At 39.7% G+C, this 19458-nt stretch overlaps 1 protein-coding gene and 1 long non-coding RNA gene across 6 annotated transcripts in view; both read right to left on the bottom strand.

Annotated features, from left to right (window-relative positions):
- svep1 (sushi, von Willebrand factor type A, EGF and pentraxin domain containing 1) overlaps window positions 1-4381 on the bottom strand; it is a 112972-nt gene extending 108591 nt beyond the window's left edge. For all 5 annotated transcript variants that reach the window (XR_003695000.1, XR_003694999.1, XM_028606202.1 and 2 more), the window contains exon 1: window positions 3123-4381. Coding sequence is in view for 3 of the 5 variants with exons in the window: in XM_028606202.1 (XP_028462003.1) it covers window positions 3123-3671 (549 nt within the window). In the remaining 2 variants the exon portion in view is untranslated. The remainder of the gene's footprint in view (window positions 1-3122) is intronic.
- Window positions 4382-4458: 77 nt separating this feature from the next.
- On the bottom strand, window positions 4459-8196 carry LOC114573953 (uncharacterized). Its single transcript, XR_003695001.1, has 3 exons — window positions 8137-8196; window positions 7313-7352; window positions 4459-5013 (listed from the first exon to the last, which is right to left on the bottom strand). It is a non-coding gene; the product is annotated as an uncharacterized LOC114573953 (long non-coding RNA).
- Between the last annotated feature and the right edge of the window lie 11262 nt (window positions 8197-19458).

Below are 19458 nucleotides of genomic sequence, written 5' to 3' on the forward strand. Positions count from 1 at the left end.
CACCAAAATTTGCCTAAACTAACAACAGAATTCACTTTGGAACCTACCTATTGATGCTTTAAACCTACTGTATGATGTATAAGGTGAAAAGAGAGACAGCAGACAGACAGCAGAGACACAGAGTGAGACAGAGATGAAGAGTGCTGGAGGAGAGCCCTGTTTCTACATGCACGGCTGGTGGAAAAATGTCTCTCTTAATGGATCCCAGCTTTCTACAGCACTTAGAACAGCCAAGACCAGCCAAGGGAATAAAATATGGCATTATTATTATTATTATTATACAGCAATTATCAATTATCCTCTCTCTCTCTCTTACTTTCACTGTCTCTCTTTCTTTCTGAGACAGATGCACACATCACATAGACTTAAACACACAACCTAATTTTACCTTGAAGCCTCAGAAGGATACACAGGAGCACAAACACATGGAGACACGTGTATGGCCAAAAGCACAAAATCACTAATTACATGCACTGACACACACAGCAAAATTCCCAATTCAACACACTCGCACACTGAAACACGCCCTATAGTTCAGTCGGTACATGATGACAGGCGGATATGCGCTTTGTAGATTAGTGTTAGCTTTGTGAAGCTATTGGAAAGAGATGACAAACGCTCATTTTTTCTTTTTCCAGTCAGATTCAGACGATGAAACAGAGATCAGGCGTTAAATCACACACAGGCCTGTTTTTTTTTTTAACATCACTTCCTCGATCATCTGAAGACACAGTAAACGTCAGACTGAATCCATCAGGTGTGGAGTGGTTTCTGGAGTACCGATTGATCTCCTGCTTCTCAATCTGTATCTGCTAGGCTCATCTATCTTTCCAAAAAATCTCAGCTCTGTGTAAGCTGCAACTAGCTCTCCCATTGCTCATACGTTGTTCAAGTTGGCCTACGGACTCTCGCCATGTAGAAGCCATACTGGAAGGAAATACAGCAGTGCTTGTAGGCTATGAAAAGCAAATAACAGAATGAAATCATCTTTTATTTTAATCAGACTTTGAATTAATAACAATGTTGGGAATAAGAGCCTGAGCAGCAAGATGCCCTGCTTTTTTTCTAAAGCCAGTTTTGGCTGATTTAGACTGCTATATCACTTGATAAATCACCCAAAACATTCTGAGTGTTGCGTGAATAATGATAAAGGCACAAGAATTCCCCCAGCCTTTTCTTGGTATTGTTGTGGTCTTCAGCAGCTGGGATACAGCCAGCACTTATCAGCACTTAACCAAGGAGGGTGAGCTGAAAACCTGTCCTGAGGGCCAAGCTTTCAGCACTTAGCCAGAGGATACAGTCCAAGGCTATTAGCTTTAAACAGGAATGGATTGAAGGGTAAAACTCAGCTTCCTTACATCTTTATCTGTAAAACTAGGCTAATGTGATTTTTTATTATTTAAAGTGCATTCATGGAAAGTTAGTGCTGTAGCATCAAAGTGATACAAGCCATTTTCTGAATATTACTGTTAAAACTAGGGCTGGGCGATATAACGATATTATATCGATATCGTGAGATGAGACTATATATTGTCTTAGATTTTGGATATCGTAATATCGTGATATGACATAAGTGTTGTCTTTTCCTGATTTTAAAGGCTGCATTACAGCAAAGTGATGTCATTTTCTGAACTTATCAGACTGTTCTAGCTGTTCTATTATTTGCTTTTACCCACTTAGTCATTATATTCACATTACTGATGATTATTTATCAAAAATCTAAGTATTTTGTTAAAGCACCAACTGTCAACCTTAGAATATCGCCGCAATATTGATATCGAGGTATTTTGTCAAGAATATCGTGATGTCCGATTTTCCCTATATCGCCCAGCCGTAGTTAAAACTGATGGTTATATGCCTTATGATGATCCCTGCAACAAACTTTTCATTCAACACCACATTACTGCACAGAACCAAGCTTAGCTATTTGGATACTCATCAGCTGTTTCATTACAAGATTGTACTAGTGTCAAAGAGCTTTTCTGACTTCAGTGCACCCAGTCATAACATCTATTTTGTCACCAAGCCATAATGTTAGCCATTTGTCCTTCCAACAACTATCGGCAGAATGCAAAATACCCTATAAAGTAGCTTAATAACCGGCTGCAGTATTTCTAAGCAAGTTTGCAGACCACAAAAACACCTGAATCTTGAACTGTGTGATCCTGCAGTTCAGCGGATCTGAGGCATGAGCCAAGGTGTGTGTGTTTATACAGGACCAGCTCCTATACCACCAACACAGCTTATACAGCTGGGCTGTTTGGACTCGACGGATGAACTTTGCCATATGTCCTTGGTGCGTGATTGAGAGTGTGCGAGCACTGCTGGGTGTCAGGCAGCTCAAATCAACAAACCATAAACATTTTGACCACTTGTAATCCAGCATAACCCCCAAATCCCTGACTCTACAACAAATTCAGCCTTACAAGCTGAAATGTTTGTTTAAGAGGCTAAACGTTCAGGAATAAAAAAAAAAATTGAAAACGTTATCAGTAACATTAAAGCAATTCATATTCACCCAGAAAGCTTCATCTAAGCCACACATGTGGGTCTTGCTATTTGTTCCACTTTTCCAAACCTATTGCTCAGTGTTTTTGAGTGTTATGCATGTAGTTCATTTTTGTGTATGCATGGGTTGCAATGTGCATGCATCTGCGTGTGTGTCTGTGGATGCGTGTGCTTACTCTTAAATGGTATTTTTATCACTGGAAACTCCTTAACAATTAGCAGGCGAGTGGCTTGTACACTATCTGCTGGTGTGTAATTTAGAGGAAGCAGCAACAGCAATGCCACGCAGGACCTCATTAACAACCTTACTAAGCCACAATCACTCCCTGCACACACAGCTAGCTGCTGACTAATTGACACACACACACACACACACACACACACACACACACACACACACACACACACACACACACACACACACACACACACACACACACACACACACACACACACACTTATGAAAAGCAAGCTCAGGTTCATTATTAGGATGCAAAGTGAGCAAAATTCAAGAAAATAAATCAACTTATGCACAAACATGCAGGCACATTTAGACACAGACTGACACACATGCCTCCCTGACGATGTTTATTTTATCTTTAGGTCTGACTCACCGCTGCCCTCTGGAAGGCTCCTTTTGTGTAGGTGCCCCCTCCTCTGTAGTTGATAGCTGGGATCTCCTGGTTGAACAAGGAACACTTGTGCTGGTGGGACTTTGGCGCTGAGATGTGGTCCACCCTCGTCACTACATGGGTCTTGGATGAGAAGGTGACCAACGCCACCCGCGTGTCCTCTGGAGCAACAGGAAAGTCGGACAGCATCTTGCGTACGAACCTCAGCTCGCTCAGGAAGTTATTGGCCCCCACGCTGGACGACTCATCCACCAGGAAGACCAGGTCCAAGCAGGAGCTTTTTTCTCGTAGCTCACGGACATTCCGCTTAAACGCCTGGCCGAGGCGCTCCACTTTGCTCTCTGCGCTCTCTGACAAGTTGCCGGCTGACGAGGAGGTGGTTAGGGGTGGCATCTGCCTGGACCGGCGGGACTGCAGCTGGGGTTGGGATTGTTGGGCTGCCGGCCAGGCTGTGGTCCATCCATCCAGGATGCACAAGACCAGAAGGCAAATAGTCCATGATGGTTTTAAAGAGTACCTTTGAGAAAACATAGTGACAGTCCGCACAACACCTGCACTGAAGAAAGGACTTTGTAGAAAAGAAAAAAAAAAAAAAAGACAACGTGGATCCTCTATCCAAGAGGAATTTAGTGAATTTAAATGCTTCCTATGCCTGTGTCAGCGTCCAGGAACATAGCAGACCGTAACAATTCATTGCAGGTTTCCTCAAAAGCATTGCTAAATGAAGATGAGGAGTCTTCTCTTTTCATTCAAAATGTGGCTCTGTCCATCTGCTCTTCTCCCTCCAGTGGAAGAAAACTCCAGTCCTGTCTGGAAAAATGTTTAAGCTTTCTGTCTGCCTGTCCACAAAAATAAATTGGTATATCTGGCTTTTTTGTGTAAATGTACTGTTTGAAGCGTGTTAAGAGTCTGTATATCTATATGTCCTCTCTCTACTTCCAGCGTCTTCGGTCTGCAAGTCAATCTTTTAGTGTGTGCATCAGACCCAAAAAAACCCAAGCCTCTTCAATCCTCTTCAGTCCCAGTGTGCTGCCCCTCAGGCTCCTGTTTTCCTACGTGACGCTCCTGCCTGCACCGTCAGCCAAGCTCTGAATGCTTGTTCCCCTCTTCTCCCCAAACCATTTAAAAAAAACACACGAAGGAGGAGGACGGAGGAAAAAAGTTGAGAGACAGAGAAGCTGAGGGGAAAAAAGGGGGCAGTCTAGTCGTGGCCGTGAAGTCATTTTTTTCCCCTTCATTTCTCCTCCTCCTTTTCTCCCACCTCCCCCTCTCTCCCTATCTTTTTCTCACCCTCCCCCTACTCCCCCCTTCTCTGTATCTGTCTCTCTCGTCCTGACAGAAGAGTGAGGTTCGACGTCAGTGCAGCTTGCCTGTCACCTTGTCAACATTCCCAAAAAAAAAAAAAAAGCAACAACCACCGTACACTTCAGGTAACATCACAATGAGATTAAACAAAGTGAGAATGAAAGGTGGGATGAAGGGAAGAGAGGGCAAAAAGATAAATAAGATTAAAAAGTCAGACAAGATTTAAGAAGCAACATCAGACAGATGCAGAGTTTGGAGAAAAGTCTGAAATTTCGATCTGTGCTTCAGAGTTAGGAAATAGTTAAGTCAGCTCAGGATATGTGCTTTGTCAAATCATCACTCTTTCAGCTGCTATCATTTTCTATTTGTGTATATTGTTTAAGAAATAAAAAAAGAGGAGGAAAGAACTGCCCTTCTCACTCTTTAGATGTGTCTATTTCTTCCTGCACCACAGGGATTCACACACACTCTTTCACTGCACTGCTTCTCTACATCTCTTCAGTCTTGTATAGCCTCTCCCTCTTTCTCCTTCTCTCTCTGCTGTCGTGTTTTCCTTCAGTGATTTTATCTGTAACCAAAACAAAGGCAGCCGGTGTTACAGAGGCACACTGTGCCTATTAAACCAAAGGCCTGAGATTTACAGCAAAGATCTGGCTTTAAAATTAGCTGCAGAGGCTCATGAAGAAGAAAGAGACAAAATATATAGAGAGAAAGAAACAGGACAAGGAAAAGAAAATGAAGAAATGAGGGAGATTAAGACAGGGACCAAAGTAGAAAATGAGATACACTACATGGCCAAAAGTATATGGACATATCAACGTTTCAACTAGTCTATACATGATAGGCTTGTAGAATATCTCATTCCAAAACCATGAGCATTATTCTCCTGCTATAACAGTCTGCATCATTTAGGTAAGTCTTTCCACAATATTTTGGAACCTGGCTGAAGGGATTGCTTCCATTCAGCCACAAGAGCATCAGTGAGGTCGGGCACTGAGGTAGGTAGGGCTCGCAGTCGGTGGCCAAATGTATCTCAAAGGTTTTGGATGAGGCTGAGGTTAGGGCACTGTGCAGGCCAGTCATGTTCTTCCACACTAAATTTAGAATAAAATTTCTTTATGGACCTCACTTTGGCATGGGGGCAACGTAATGTTGACATAGGAGAGTTGCCACCAAGTTTCAAAATCACTGTATTCTGCAGCATAAACATTTCCGTTGATTGGAATTAATGGTTGTTTTCTCAATTAATCGTTTGGTCTATGAAATATCAGAAAGTCAAAGAGCCCAAGGGGATGTCTTTAAATGTCTTGTTTTGTCCAAGAAACCCAAATCCAAAACCCAAAGAAATTCTTTGACAATAATATAAGAGAGGGAAATACAGCAAATCATCACAAATGAGTAGCTGAAAACAAAGTATTTGGCATTTTTGCTTGAAAAATTACTCAAATGATTATTCGATTATCATAATAGTTGATTTTCTGATGATTGATTAATTGTTTCAGCTCTAACCAGATCATAAGAGGTCTAGCCCAAACCACGAAAAACAGCCTGAGATCCAAACTATATAAAGGTATGTGGGCAGGGGTGTCTACATACTTTTGGCCATATAGAGTTTAAAATGAGATAAACAAACAAATACAGAAAGTGCAATAGGCAAGACAAAGTAAAAAAAAAAAGACATAAAGAGTAAAGAGAGGTCACAGGAACAATAAAGAAATGGGAAGTTGGCAGAGGGTGTGTGTGTGTGTGTGTGTGTGTGTGTGTGTGTGTGTGTGTGTGTGTGTGTGTCTGTCCACCAGAGCAGTCCAGTGCAGTCAGTCTTATACTATTAGCCACAGCTCAGGCACACAGAGTGTTTATTAGCCTGTATAAGCCAGGCTTTCTCTGTCTCTCTCATTTAACGGCACTGGAAACTTTTGCACCAAAGAGGTGGGAAGAGAAAGTACTGGCCAGAGAAACTGACTGAGACACAAACACAGAAATATAGAGACTAAAACACACACACACACTAACACAGATGCAGATAGAGACACAAAAACACCCACTCTTGCTCTCACACATGCTGAAAGGGGGATGAGCACAGCTGTGACTTCCTGCTTTTTGGCACTTGAGACCCCTCACCAGACTTTCGTGGGGGTCCCAAGGGAGATAGGGGGTGGTGGATGGAGAGGACTAGGCTTGTGAGTGTGTGTTGATGGGGGGTTGTGTGTTGGTCCCACTGAATATTCAAGCAAAATCTGCGAGGGAGTGTGCCTATATGTAATCTGCACATTTTGAGTAAAGGTTTAATTGGTTTTATGACATTTTTACAGATTAAAAAAATATAAATTCCATGACAAAAAAAGTCAAACAAAAGACTCTAAAGGCTTTCTTATCTTTCCTTCAATGCTTCAGTCATAAAACAAACGTTTTCTTCTTCAGGTATAAAATGTGCAGCCAGGCATTACATGATGTGCAGCCACCCATTTAGCAGAGTCTAAACCATTTCAAATCAAAATAAAGCAGTGGAAATTTTTCATTGAACAAAATACAAAAAAAGACCAAACAAATAAGCAGACATTCAGTCTGCTGCAGATCAAACTTAATGTCTGCCTTTTTAAATTCCAGACAATTTAAGGCCCTTTTTTTAGACATTGACTTTCAAAAACAAAAATTAAGACATTTTTAAGGATCTTTGGGAAGCATGTGAACACAGGATGAATGATGTGTGCAAATGTTCACACACACACACAACACACACACACAACACACACACACACACACACACACACACAGGCTAAAAAGCTTGATCCACTCATAGTCAGAAATAAAATATGTCGCACAAGGATAGGTCACAGACACTGAACCTCAGCTGTTAAGACACTTACTTCTGCTTTCTTCCACACTTTGCCTTTCTTTCTTTTTCCTCTGTAAAAGCAAAAAGACTCAGAGGTCAACGATTGTACGATGGCAATGGATGTCAAATGAGAACCTCTTTATTCCCTTTCACACATGTTCTCTTGCTTGTCTGTAATCCCGTGACAGCAGGCTTAAGCATCAGATATACTACAGTTGACAACACATTTCTCATATTTCTTGGCATTTCTATCCTAAAGGATGAAGCACGTATCTCAGCAGGACAACCTTTCTGAAACATTCCTTCACAGCTCAGAATCAGGCAAAATATTCTTCCTGTGTGAGCTGAGAGAAAAAACTCATTTGTGTTCATAGTAGGTATGCTTTACATGTAGTTATTAATGTCCTTGCTTTGGAAACAGCCCCAAAAACAACTGCCAATTTCGTCAGTTGCTAGCTTAACATTAACGTTAGTTACTGATTAAAATGCTGGAATTGCCTTTGCAGGGTAACTTAGACTGAAAGGGTAATACTTTCAATTGTACTCAAGACTAATGTCATCATTTAGAAATGTTAAAGAGCATTTAAAACAACAAAAAGGAGACACCACAGACCAGGAACAACGTTCACTCTTTAACAAGACCGCTCACCACATTTAGCTAGCTAGCTTAACAGTTTCAATTAGCTAGTTATCATTAATTAGCTTAGCAGCGCCAGCCAGGCTAACGTTAATGTAAACTTTACCATGTCTGCTTAACTGGTAACTGAAATGAGCTACAAATGAGAAACCTTGGCCTTTTGGTAATTTAAACCACGTCTATTAACAGTATAAAAACTAAACTAAAAGCTCACTTACCAATAACTCTTCCAAGAGCCTCTTTTCCCAGTCAGCCCATACGTTGATACAGAGTTATGTTACATTGCCCACTGCAGGCGGCTGCATGTCAATACAACACAAATGTGTGGATGATGCTATGACACACTGTGGCCGCTAGATGGCACACTAATATAAATGTGTGAGGACGGACGAATCTGAATATCATGCATCAGTTTTGACAATTCTTATAAATATGTCTCAAGTCCTCCAACGTTATTGAAGTATGGAATACTGAGTGCCCCTAAAAGTATTAACAGAAGTGCACTTAGGTCAAATAAAGTACCATTATTCATGACAGCATCACATCAGCTAAACACCAGACATCACGTTTTGCTCTGGTTGGTAGTTTTATAAATCAACTCAGCAGCTTGTCAAAGCACTATTTTGCAAGAGTTAGGGCTCTGCATGCCTGTGGTTGTGCACTAATTTCCTTGCAATATCACTGAGTTGGGTATCTATATTAGATAAAGTATGGAAACTCAATAACAAAAATATGCGGAATGTGATAATCAATCTAAGGTTCCTTGTGTCCGACACCCAACCTGAGACCTTGGCCACATTCAAGTAATATTCAGATTCAGACTTCATTTATGTGCTTCCTCTTTATGATATGTTTCTGTGACATTGCTCAATTGTCCTGTGGGGACAAATGACAGTGAAATGAAAGTGAACACTGATTGATTGATAATAGACACAATATGTCCTTAACGAGAGGTTAAGCATTTGCAGCATATTAGTCAACATATTTTATTCCCAAGTGCTCTGAACCTTCCAGAACAGCTAAAGAAATGAGTGAGACCAGCTTTTCATCAGGTGTTACATTTATCAATCTGTTCCTGCAGATTGATAACAGCTTGAGTTTATTTTGCGCTCATGCTCGCTTCATAGTTTTTGTCATTAATAAATCTCCACAGACAGATGTTAATGGTCAAGCCAGGCACACAGACATACTGCAGCATGTTGGGTGTGTGTGCTACTACACAGTCATCCAGAATATCAATACATCTGCCGGATCAGAATGCAGCGTGCATCCAGTTTGTCAGTGAAGTGTATGAATTTATATCTGTGTGTGTTTGTGGGTTAGATATAAAGCTGTGTCAGATGACAGTGGTAAAACGAATGGCTTTATGTTTAGCTGAAACTATTTATAGTCAGGGCTGCACTCACACACAGCATAAATATTTTATAAGTCCAACCAGCCTTCAAGAAAGTGACGTCCTTGAGGTAGAAAATCGACCGTACACACTCACAGATTTATTGTTCTTTACTGAATAACCTCATACATCTAGCCTATAGCAGCAATCTAGCTGTACGATTACTCAGAACCTGTCTGGTTTTTGGTAGCCACCAAGGTTACGATCAATCAATACACAAAGTCTTTCAATTTCAGATTTTATAAATAGTGACCAATACAATAAATAATTTCTGCCTCATGTCATATTTTGTCACCACAAATTGTGTTGCATCCACAAAGATCCAATCAGTGACCTTCGTTCTTTAAGACATGTAAATGTGAAGATATTAGCATTCACAACAGGCACTCAGGCATGTTTGCATGCAAACATGTTCATTAACCTTCATTTTCAATGGCGCTCTGACTCACATTCATACCGTCACACATTCCTGCAGGCCACTGAAGAGAATATGAGTTATGTGTCTTGCCTAAGGGCACTTAAAGTAATAATCTCAAAGATTTTTTATTTAAGGGTAGTTTACATGCTTTAATATTATATTCAAAAAACATACCACAACAACCTCATGCTGTCTGAATATACCTGTATTCACTCTCTGTCTGAAACGCTCAGTTTCAGCAGCTGTCTTTTTAAGCCCCCCTCCCAAAAAGCGCAGTCTGCTCTGATTGGCTTGCGAGAAAATGATAGTCTCTGCTAGTCTCTGCTAGCATGAAAACAAGTGAAAGTGAGATCCAAAAACACACCTTGTAACTTTAGGCAGCTACGTCCTTAGCTGCTGGGTGATTGTGTATTCATACAAAGACGAGATAAATGCACACATGTACACAAAAACACACACACCATGAGGGCTGAGTATGTTAGAGACCGAAGGGAAGCGCCATCGTGGGAAAGGTCCACAAAAAAGAAAGGTGTCAGATTCCACACCTTCACAAGAGCAATAGATCATACAGTACACACACACACACACAATCAACACACACAAAAGCAAATAAATTCAGGCAGTCATCATACCAACAGTCCCTCTCAACTTCAGCCTATACTATGAAATGTGCCTTTTAACTGTATCACACCATCTTCCTCAGCTAGTCTATAACGTGTCCTTTAAAAAGAGAGCTCACTGCTGTCACATATACTCTGATGAAGGCTTTAGTCCCGAGCCCTGTCAGCAGATTAGTCAGTCCATTTGTTGAAAAATTCACCATAATGATCCAAACTGTTTTACTACAGTTTTACCCTGTCCCCCCCCCTGTCCCCCCACCCCACCCCAACAAAAATATGCACCATGTATGCAACAACCAAACACATTTGTGACTAATTCAATTTCCTCAAAATAATGGCCACACAGACAGCATTTGTGGCCCCCTGAGAGTCTGGAGCAGCAGGGCAGCCGCCCGCTCTGCATTGATATCTGGACACACACATCTGGACAGATCGTACATCTGCACAAAAAGCATTTCACAATACATTTCTAAATACACAAATAGGTTTCAGATACACAAAAAAGGTTTTACACTGTTCAAATCAGTTCAAGCTTTTCTCTCTCTCTGTTTCTTTCTTACTTCTTATTTATCTATGAGATGAAGCAGGAAAAGGAGAAAGAAAGGAGACAGAAGACAAAGAAGAGGAATAAACAATAAGAGGGGAAAGAGATCCTGTGATAGATGGAGGAGGAAGGCAGGGAGGAGTGGGAGAGAGTAAGACGAGGAAGTCATTATTAGAAGCAGTGTGAACTGGATTCAGCCAGACTTCCATAAAAACAGCCCCGTCCAAGAAGTGCTGACAGTCAGGGAGGGGCTTGACCGAGGGGGGTAGAGGGGAATAAATAAGGGAATTGCACAAACACATTCGTGAAAAAGAGGATACTCTGCACTACCTTGTGAATAACACCCAGATCTTGTTTTTATCTGTACGAGTCATTCTCATTCCTCCTCAACCTTAAAGAGAAAGTTGTGGTCGATAGTTGTTCTCGGAGGTTCTTAAAGAACACAAACACACTCAGCCACTGGCTCAGCTGATCAGAATTATTGTACGTGCCAAATCCCTTGTTATTCTTCAGGGATGTCTGCTGGTAGTTTTAGATAGGGAATGAGGAATAAGATACACAGAATTTAGGGAAATCTATGCAAAGAAATTAGCATGAAATCAGTGTTTCTTTATGTCTATATCTGCTGTTTACATACTAACTAAACTGAATGTGTACATTATTTCTAAGCATAATCTGTTGGAGGAATTGTTTACATTAGATTTGGATAAAGTAGCAATCTTATGTCCTTTGTCCCAGTCTGACCTTGCAATGATAGGAACGATGATTCAGAAAGTAAACAGTTATATTAAGGATCTGGGTAAACAAAGAGCCGGATGAGAAACATGAAGTGTGTCAGCTGTTAGCAGTTTGGAGACGTAACTCTGTGAGCGATGTGACGAGAGGTAGACAAGTTCAGACCGGCTTGAGTTTTGAGACACACGAGGAGAGCTGAAATCAAAACGTGTGATTATGTTTTAACAACTATTCTTTTACAAAAGGTTTTATTCATAGCAACTGACTGACCAAAAGAAGTTTGTCAGGATACGTATGAGTACATGAGAAGTGTATTTCCCAGCAAGCAAACAAATAAACAATAATAATGGCATAATGAATAGTAGCAGATAAAACGACGTTACACATTGTCAATGCATTTGTTGTTCATATAAAAATATTGATTGGTGCAGCTAAACGCAAGTTTAGAGAGTCTGTTCATTGATAGACTAGAAAGTATAAGAGCACTTGGAGAGCTCAGACCTCCGCCAAGGCCACTCCCTATCTTACAGTTTTAAAGAAAGTGAAATGATTTGTGTATCTGCTCCGTGATTCGGATCCGTTCCAAGACTTGATGGGTTCTTCCTTGGCCCATGCTACTAACCTGACGCACCAGATGGTTTGATAACACAGAACCATCTGAGAAGCCGTCATTGGAAACTGTTTGGGAAAGGGCAGGCAAAAAACCTAGCAGGTGATTGGATGAACCATCCAATTAATAACACACACCTATACCACACCCATAGCTGCCAGCTGATAGTTCAGACACAAACGCATTACTTTAAAGCCTGACAAGATTCTAGTCTAAAACATTGTTAAAAAAAAAATTTAATTTTCAATGATGAAAAAAAGCTTAATTTCAAAATAAGATAACTGTTTGCATGATTTGAAAATGTATCATTAGATAGATAGATAGATAGATAGATAGATAGATAGATAGATAGATACTTTATTGATCCCCAAGGGGAAATTCAAGGTCCCAGTAGCTTAAAGACATCACACACAACATACATAATCATAAACAGGATGATAAAATAACAACAAGAAAAAATCCATGAATAATATGGACAATAAAAGAAAAGATACTAAATAAAAAATCCCCATGAATGTACTAAGGGATGTATAAGCATGAGACGCTTTGCAGTGACAGGGCAGGTAAGGTGCTCTATAGTAAGGTGCTCTATGAGAGTGTGTGTCATGGTGGTAGTGCAAATAAGTCGATTAGTGCAAGGATAAAGTCTGAGACCAGCATTAAATATGGACAATATAAGATAATAATGTAGTATAAAAATTATATATCAGTGCAAGGATAACATTTAAAAAAAGACAGCATTAAATATGGGCATTATAAGGGAATAAAGTAGATTGTAGGATAGACACAAATCAACAGTCAATTTTAGAGGTTTGAAGAAATAGGGTTATTATATTTTATACATGTAAAACACAACAATAGCAGCTATTACAAATCACCCGCCACATCTTCTCCACATCTCATGGACACTGAATAATAAAATTATTATTATATTATTATTTCCTGTTCATACGTTATAGATTTTCTCTTTACCCTAAAATCAGCTACCCCTATTTTGGGGCCGTGGTCTCAGCATGTGTTCTCGAACACATTGTCCCAGAACTCATATGTTTCTGGACACATGGTAAACACAAGGCTCAAGTTACCATCTCTACTCCCATGCTCACATGCCCCCTTCACCACTTTTCTCCTCCTCCTCCTCCTTTTCCTCTTCCAGCCCTTCAACCCTGTTTTTTAGTATAGTGCTTATTTCTCCTCTCTTTACCCCTCGGTATTTTCTGCAACTCTTACTTTAAATTCAAGAATTCCTTCAAACTTCTTCAAGAAATGTAAATCCTTTGACCTTTTTCTCTCTCTGCACACTCCCTCTCTCACGTCTCCATCTCTCTCTCTCTCTCTCTCTCTCTCTCTCTCTCTCTCTCTCTCTCTCTCTCTCTCTGTCTTTCTCCAACTTTCCCCCTCTTCCCTCTTTTGTGCAACTGGCTGTCACAATAATGAAATTATAGTTGAGGATTAATACAAATAATTGTGATTAACAATTTTGTCTTTTACCTGTTAATTTGATGCCACACAGTGGTGGTGCTGTTGTGTTTGGCTTTGCAACTAGACCCAAATCCACGTTGTTAATTTTAGTCACTGCACATCGTAATGAGCATGTGCTTCTGAATGAGCATGTGCTTCCTCAGGACAGGAAGACAATTTCTTGGAAAACACACCAGTGTCATCGCCCTGCTCCTTATTTAGTGTTAACAGGCAAAGCAACGTGCTGCTGATGTGTCTAAAAACATGTTGAACATAAGTTTGTCACACAACAAACATTTGTCTACAGTGTATACACTGACTTCTATCTATCTTATTGTGAACTAATCAACCAGTACTTGAAGCTACATTATTTAAGTATTAAATAACATGTTGAGGAAGGCCAAATTACATATTATTCCCTGTTCTATACTCATCTCTCTCTCTCTCTCTCTCTCTCTCTCTCTCTCTCTATATATATATATATATATATTTAGGTGGATTAGTTTTGGGGTCTGTGCCACCTAATACAGAGTTGTTTGTAATACTATGTTCCCTGAGATAAATAGGAACAGTTTTTTGGTTATGACACAATGTCTACTCCTCTTCTTTCTCCTCCTCCTGATAGTATCCTTTTTGCTGGTTTTAACTTGTGCCACTTGTTTTTCGGCTAAAGCCAACACTCAGGACTTAGTGTTCTGTTCTCCTTCACTCCGACACAATCAAATTACAGGGAGGAGCGATTTCACAGAGTATTTGTTGTGTGCAAATCTGCAACCTGTTTATCGAGAACCTGATTAGGTTGATACAGGTGGAGAATTGAATTTACTGTAACCAGACGAAACGGTAATCAAACAACAGTGTGCAGAGACTCAGTTTGATGAAATAAAGGAAGCAAAACATGCTTATAGAGGAGATAATACTGTAACCAGATTCTTAAAGACATGACAACAACTTATCTCGTCCCAATACAACCATCACAGTTAAACAGTAGCTCTGACCCGTCAACATGGTCTCACGGCAGTTCGTGTAATGGTCACGTTATTTTTAATCTATTGATACTTGTTCACGGGGACGTTTTTGTTGTCAAACTTCCATAATGGATAAGCAACACCTCCCTGATTAAACATGCAAGTGATTAACAGCTGTTTGCATTGCATTATGATCTGATTTCCCAAATCAAACACTTCATTAGTTACCTCTCATATTTTTTGCCTCAGTCTTTGTCCTAATTCAGATGGTTTCTGTTTAACAGAACAAAATTTTAATTGAAAAGGTAAATGGTATGGGACATTAAAACCATCACTAAGAAGAAAAAAAAAAGTTTCACATTGGGGACTGTACAAAACTTATTAGGGTGGTCAGAGAAAAGAAAAAGAACAAGACAAAATAAATAAATAGATATAACAGTTCTATCTCTGGATCAGGATTCAAACACACACACTTCATCATCTCTTCATTCACACTTAACAAAAACATTTAAAGCTTTATCTTGTAAATTAGGGGAAGGCTTTTATATTTACATTATTGCTTTTAATTGATTTTTTTGTAAATGAAATATTAGAATCAGCTCTTCTCCCTCCCACAATACCTTTCATACAGTCCCTTAAGAGAAAGCAAAACAAGATAAAAAGCAGTGGTGACCTGTAGAAAGAATATACTAAAAAACATGAACAAAGAATATACTAAAAAACATGAACAAAAACACAATTTTGAACATTAAATATCATATCATAGCTTGAGTAATTGAACGCACTCATAATACTGTGGATTATGACATATAATTAACATACATACTGTATGCTAAGGTAAGAGGGAACACAAATGTACTGACATGTTGAAAAATAAGTGTACTATTTGAGAGTGTTCAGTAAGCAGAGAGCAGAAGAGCTCAGCTCAGTGCATTAGTGAGATGACTCTGGCCCACTTCCAGGTTCTGTACTCTCAGTTTATCAGGAGGGATATCAGTATAATTCTTCTCCCAGGTCTTTTCTGAAAGAATGTGTTGGTGTGTCGTTTTTGGTTTTAACTAGCAGTAATCTATCCTCTTTCATCTCTCTTTTAATTGGCTTCTGGTGCATCTGACCAGAGGGAGACCCAGACAGCTCAGGGCCATGAAAACTGTTTTTCACTTAATCTCAGACTTCACATGATCATATGCTGAAATGACTCGGAATCAGAATCCGGTTTATTGCCAAGTAGGTTTTACATACAAGGAATTTGCTTTGGTGTTTTGGTGCATAACATTAACACAGTAAGAGAAAATGAAATCAACAATAAAAGCAAGTAATGCAAAAATCAAGAGACATAAATGTAGAATAGAACAATGGGTAAGTATAACAGCCTTAGCTATCTGAAGATCATACATTTCAAGGACTGTAGAAAAAAAGTCTGCTTTTAAAAGCTTTTGGACCAAACTCTGGTAAACCAGCCATTATTGTTGATGTTATTGTCCAATCCTTGTTGGAAACCTGCATCTCCCTGTGGTCTGCGTGCCTGGCACCACAGCCATTACCTCCCTGTTTGCATGTTATTGTTCCAATTTTCCAGCCACTGAGCAGCAAACAACCTGAAACAGCTGGGTTACTCATTAACAGTCTTATCTGGTGAATCTCCATGCCTTTCACCACCCGATTTATCACCTGCCAGGGATGTAGTGTGTGTCTGTGTGTGTCTGTGTGTGTCTGTGTGTGTGTGTGTGTGTGTGTGTGTGTGTGTGTGTGTGTGTGTGTGTGTGTGTGTGTGTGTGTGTGTGTGTGTGTGTGTGTGTGTGTGTGTGTGTGTCTGTGTCTGTGTGTGTGTGTACGTGTCTGTGTGTGTGTGTGTGTGTGTGTGTGTGTGTGTGTGTACGTTTGCTACATATATGTGTGCACATGTTTCAGATGATTACATCAGCCTACATGTGTTTGGAAGGTGGAATGTGTGCAGATAAATGACTGCAGAGGTGTATCCGATTATTTGATCTGCCTTTTGGAAACATCATATCATCATATCTTTAATTAAGGTGATTTAAATGTTTTAACCACAGCTGACAGATTACACATTTCATCTATGAGGCTGAGAAAATCATAAAACCCTCACCGTTGTATTTGAAACAACTGTATACTATAGAGTGTGCGAATACAGGCATTGTTTGTGTCCTGCGTGCATGTCCCCTACAGACAGCTATGCATAAGTGTGTAGCGCTATCAGAGTAAATGCCCAGGGTCAGCTTTACAACATTGATGAACTCCCTTCAACAGCTGACTCAGGACATGCCTGTAAAGTTCAAACCAAGCGCCACTGCACTGTCTGAAAATCACTTCTCTTGCCTTTCTTCACCATTTTTTTTTCAATTTTGACTCAATAAGTCTCTCGCTCAAATATGGAAAATGTCTTCAGATATGAATTGTTTCTCAATCTGCATTCTCAGTGCTCTCCTTTACCAGTAATAGTAGGAAGCTGCACTAGGATTCAGAATTAGAGTGTCTTAGAATATTAAAACAGTTTGGGATTTGTACTCCAGCATATTGGATTTGAAATGACATAATGAGTGTTAGGTTAAAGTGAAGAGTTTCAGGTTTAATTTACGGGTACCAACATCCATACTGTGTAAACATTGTAGCACTCATAAACACAGTCGCACAATTTTAGGACAGTGTAGTAGAACAATGATCACTTTATAACATAAGAAGTGGTTAGCTCTCAATTGTCCAAGTCAGTAACATAACCTTAGGGCCTCACGACCACAAATGTCGTCCTCATGGTGGCCTTAGAAATGTCAGAGCATCACCAAAGTTACTGACATGCAATGTCTGGGGATCATGAATGTCTGTACATTATTTCATTGCAATCCATCCTGTAACTGTTGAGATATTTCACACCTACGTGGTGGACCGACCTACCAACAGACTGACATTGCCATCCCTATAGCCATGCTGCTAGCTTAGCTATACTGTGCATATGATGTGGATTTAAACACTCTCATATTAAAAGTGGAAGTCAGCAGTTTAACCTCAGTAGTTTCATTTCAAATCCAATTGGCTGGCGTACAGAAACAACACTGACGGCAGTGTCCATACAATATAGAGTAAGATGATTCATGCCTTTACTTTGCCATCCTTGTTCATCTTTTCTCTGTACTCTGCTCTTTGTCCATGTCCCCCCCCCCCCCACCCCGAGTCTTATCTCTTTGGTCAAATGGTCCAGTAAGCTAATCAAAACACACACACACACACACACACACACACACACACACACACACACACACGTACAGAAGCACACACACGCATCCAACTAAACACAAGCCATTTATTGACGGAATACCGTGACTTGAACAAATACTGACCCCTTCCTTCTAAGCTGTTAAGTGCTTAGAGGCTGCATGATGAGTAAAACCAGTGGAATATTACTGAATACTTTGCATTTTTTTAATGGGACTGAAATCTTCAATATTCCTAAACAAAAATATTTAAATAGTTGGGCTGATAGAAATTTTGTTACAGTTTGTTGAATGGCAGTTTAACAAATAAAATACACGTCATTGTTATCTTGCTGCAAAGTTGAAAGTTTTAGCAGCCTGGGGGGGGAGTTAACATTTACATTACATTACATTTGTTTTTAAACTAACTCATATTGGGTATTTAATAAAGAATTTGAGTATTTTTACTTTTGGCCAGTAAATAAATTAACACATTAAATATTAAGTTTTACAATTGTAATCTCATCTTTCCATATTCAAACAAAAGGGATGTGGTAAATTTCCTAAAGCTATTACCTAGTAATTGTTTTAACAGAGCCCTTCATAATGTAATGTGAATAATTAAATTAAAAGTATGCAATTAAAAGCAATCTAATCTAATCAAGCAAACAATGCCAAATGGAGGCAGTTTGGATTCAATCAGTGTGTAGGGAAGACCTCTACCCTACCACAACCCAAACAATAAGGGGTCATTATGTATGATCCCAAGGCCTTTCTACAGTATACGTGTATAATCAGCAGAGAATGGAATCAGATCAGAAGAAGACAACATTCATGATTTCATATGGCAGAAAAAAACAAGGAACACCTTACACCTTTAAAATAAGAACTAGTTGACGTGAAAATGTTTAAGTTTAGGTTTTATGGACTTTGATGTAGCTGTGATCAAGGAGGAACTTCCATTATATCAGCTGTTCCTTTAAGAAAGGCCAAAATCGAACTAACCTAGGAATCAACAACGGAGAACATCATTTACCACAGCGGTTCCCAGTTCATTTGGAGAGTTATTTCCCCCTTTTAGATTGTTTCATTTGAACAATTGTTGGTACCCTGAAAGGGTCAAACTACAGTATTTCACTAGACAGAAGCAAAAAGTATCTGAACATGTCCAAAGAGTTAAATTATCAAGTAGATGCAGCTCTAACAGCAGTTATGAATTTGGTTTAATAGTGGCATGCAGTTAGCGTGACCATCCCGCAGTAGAAGGAAGCTTTTAAAGGAAGCTCAAAACCTGGCCATACTTGCTGACCTACTAAAAAATACTATGGGTATGCACGGCAGTAAAATGTCAACAAACTGACCCACTGAACTGTTTACTAATGGTCAAACATGTGTATTGTGAGTGAGCAGTGTGTACCGCTTCCTGCTTCACTGACTAAGTACATTTAGAGTAGCTTTACACTGCAGAACCAAACTTTTCAGACAGTTTACGTTGTGCAGAGTGCAGCACAGAGTCAAAGAATCTGGGTCAGAGGTACAGCTCAACTCTGCAGCACTAAAGTAGCACAAGAATGCAAGCAGT

This window comes from Perca flavescens, chromosome 19, assembly GCF_004354835.1.
Source record: "Perca flavescens isolate YP-PL-M2 chromosome 19, PFLA_1.0, whole genome shotgun sequence".
NCBI classification, from domain to species: Eukaryota; Metazoa; Chordata; class Actinopteri; order Perciformes; family Percidae; genus Perca; species Perca flavescens.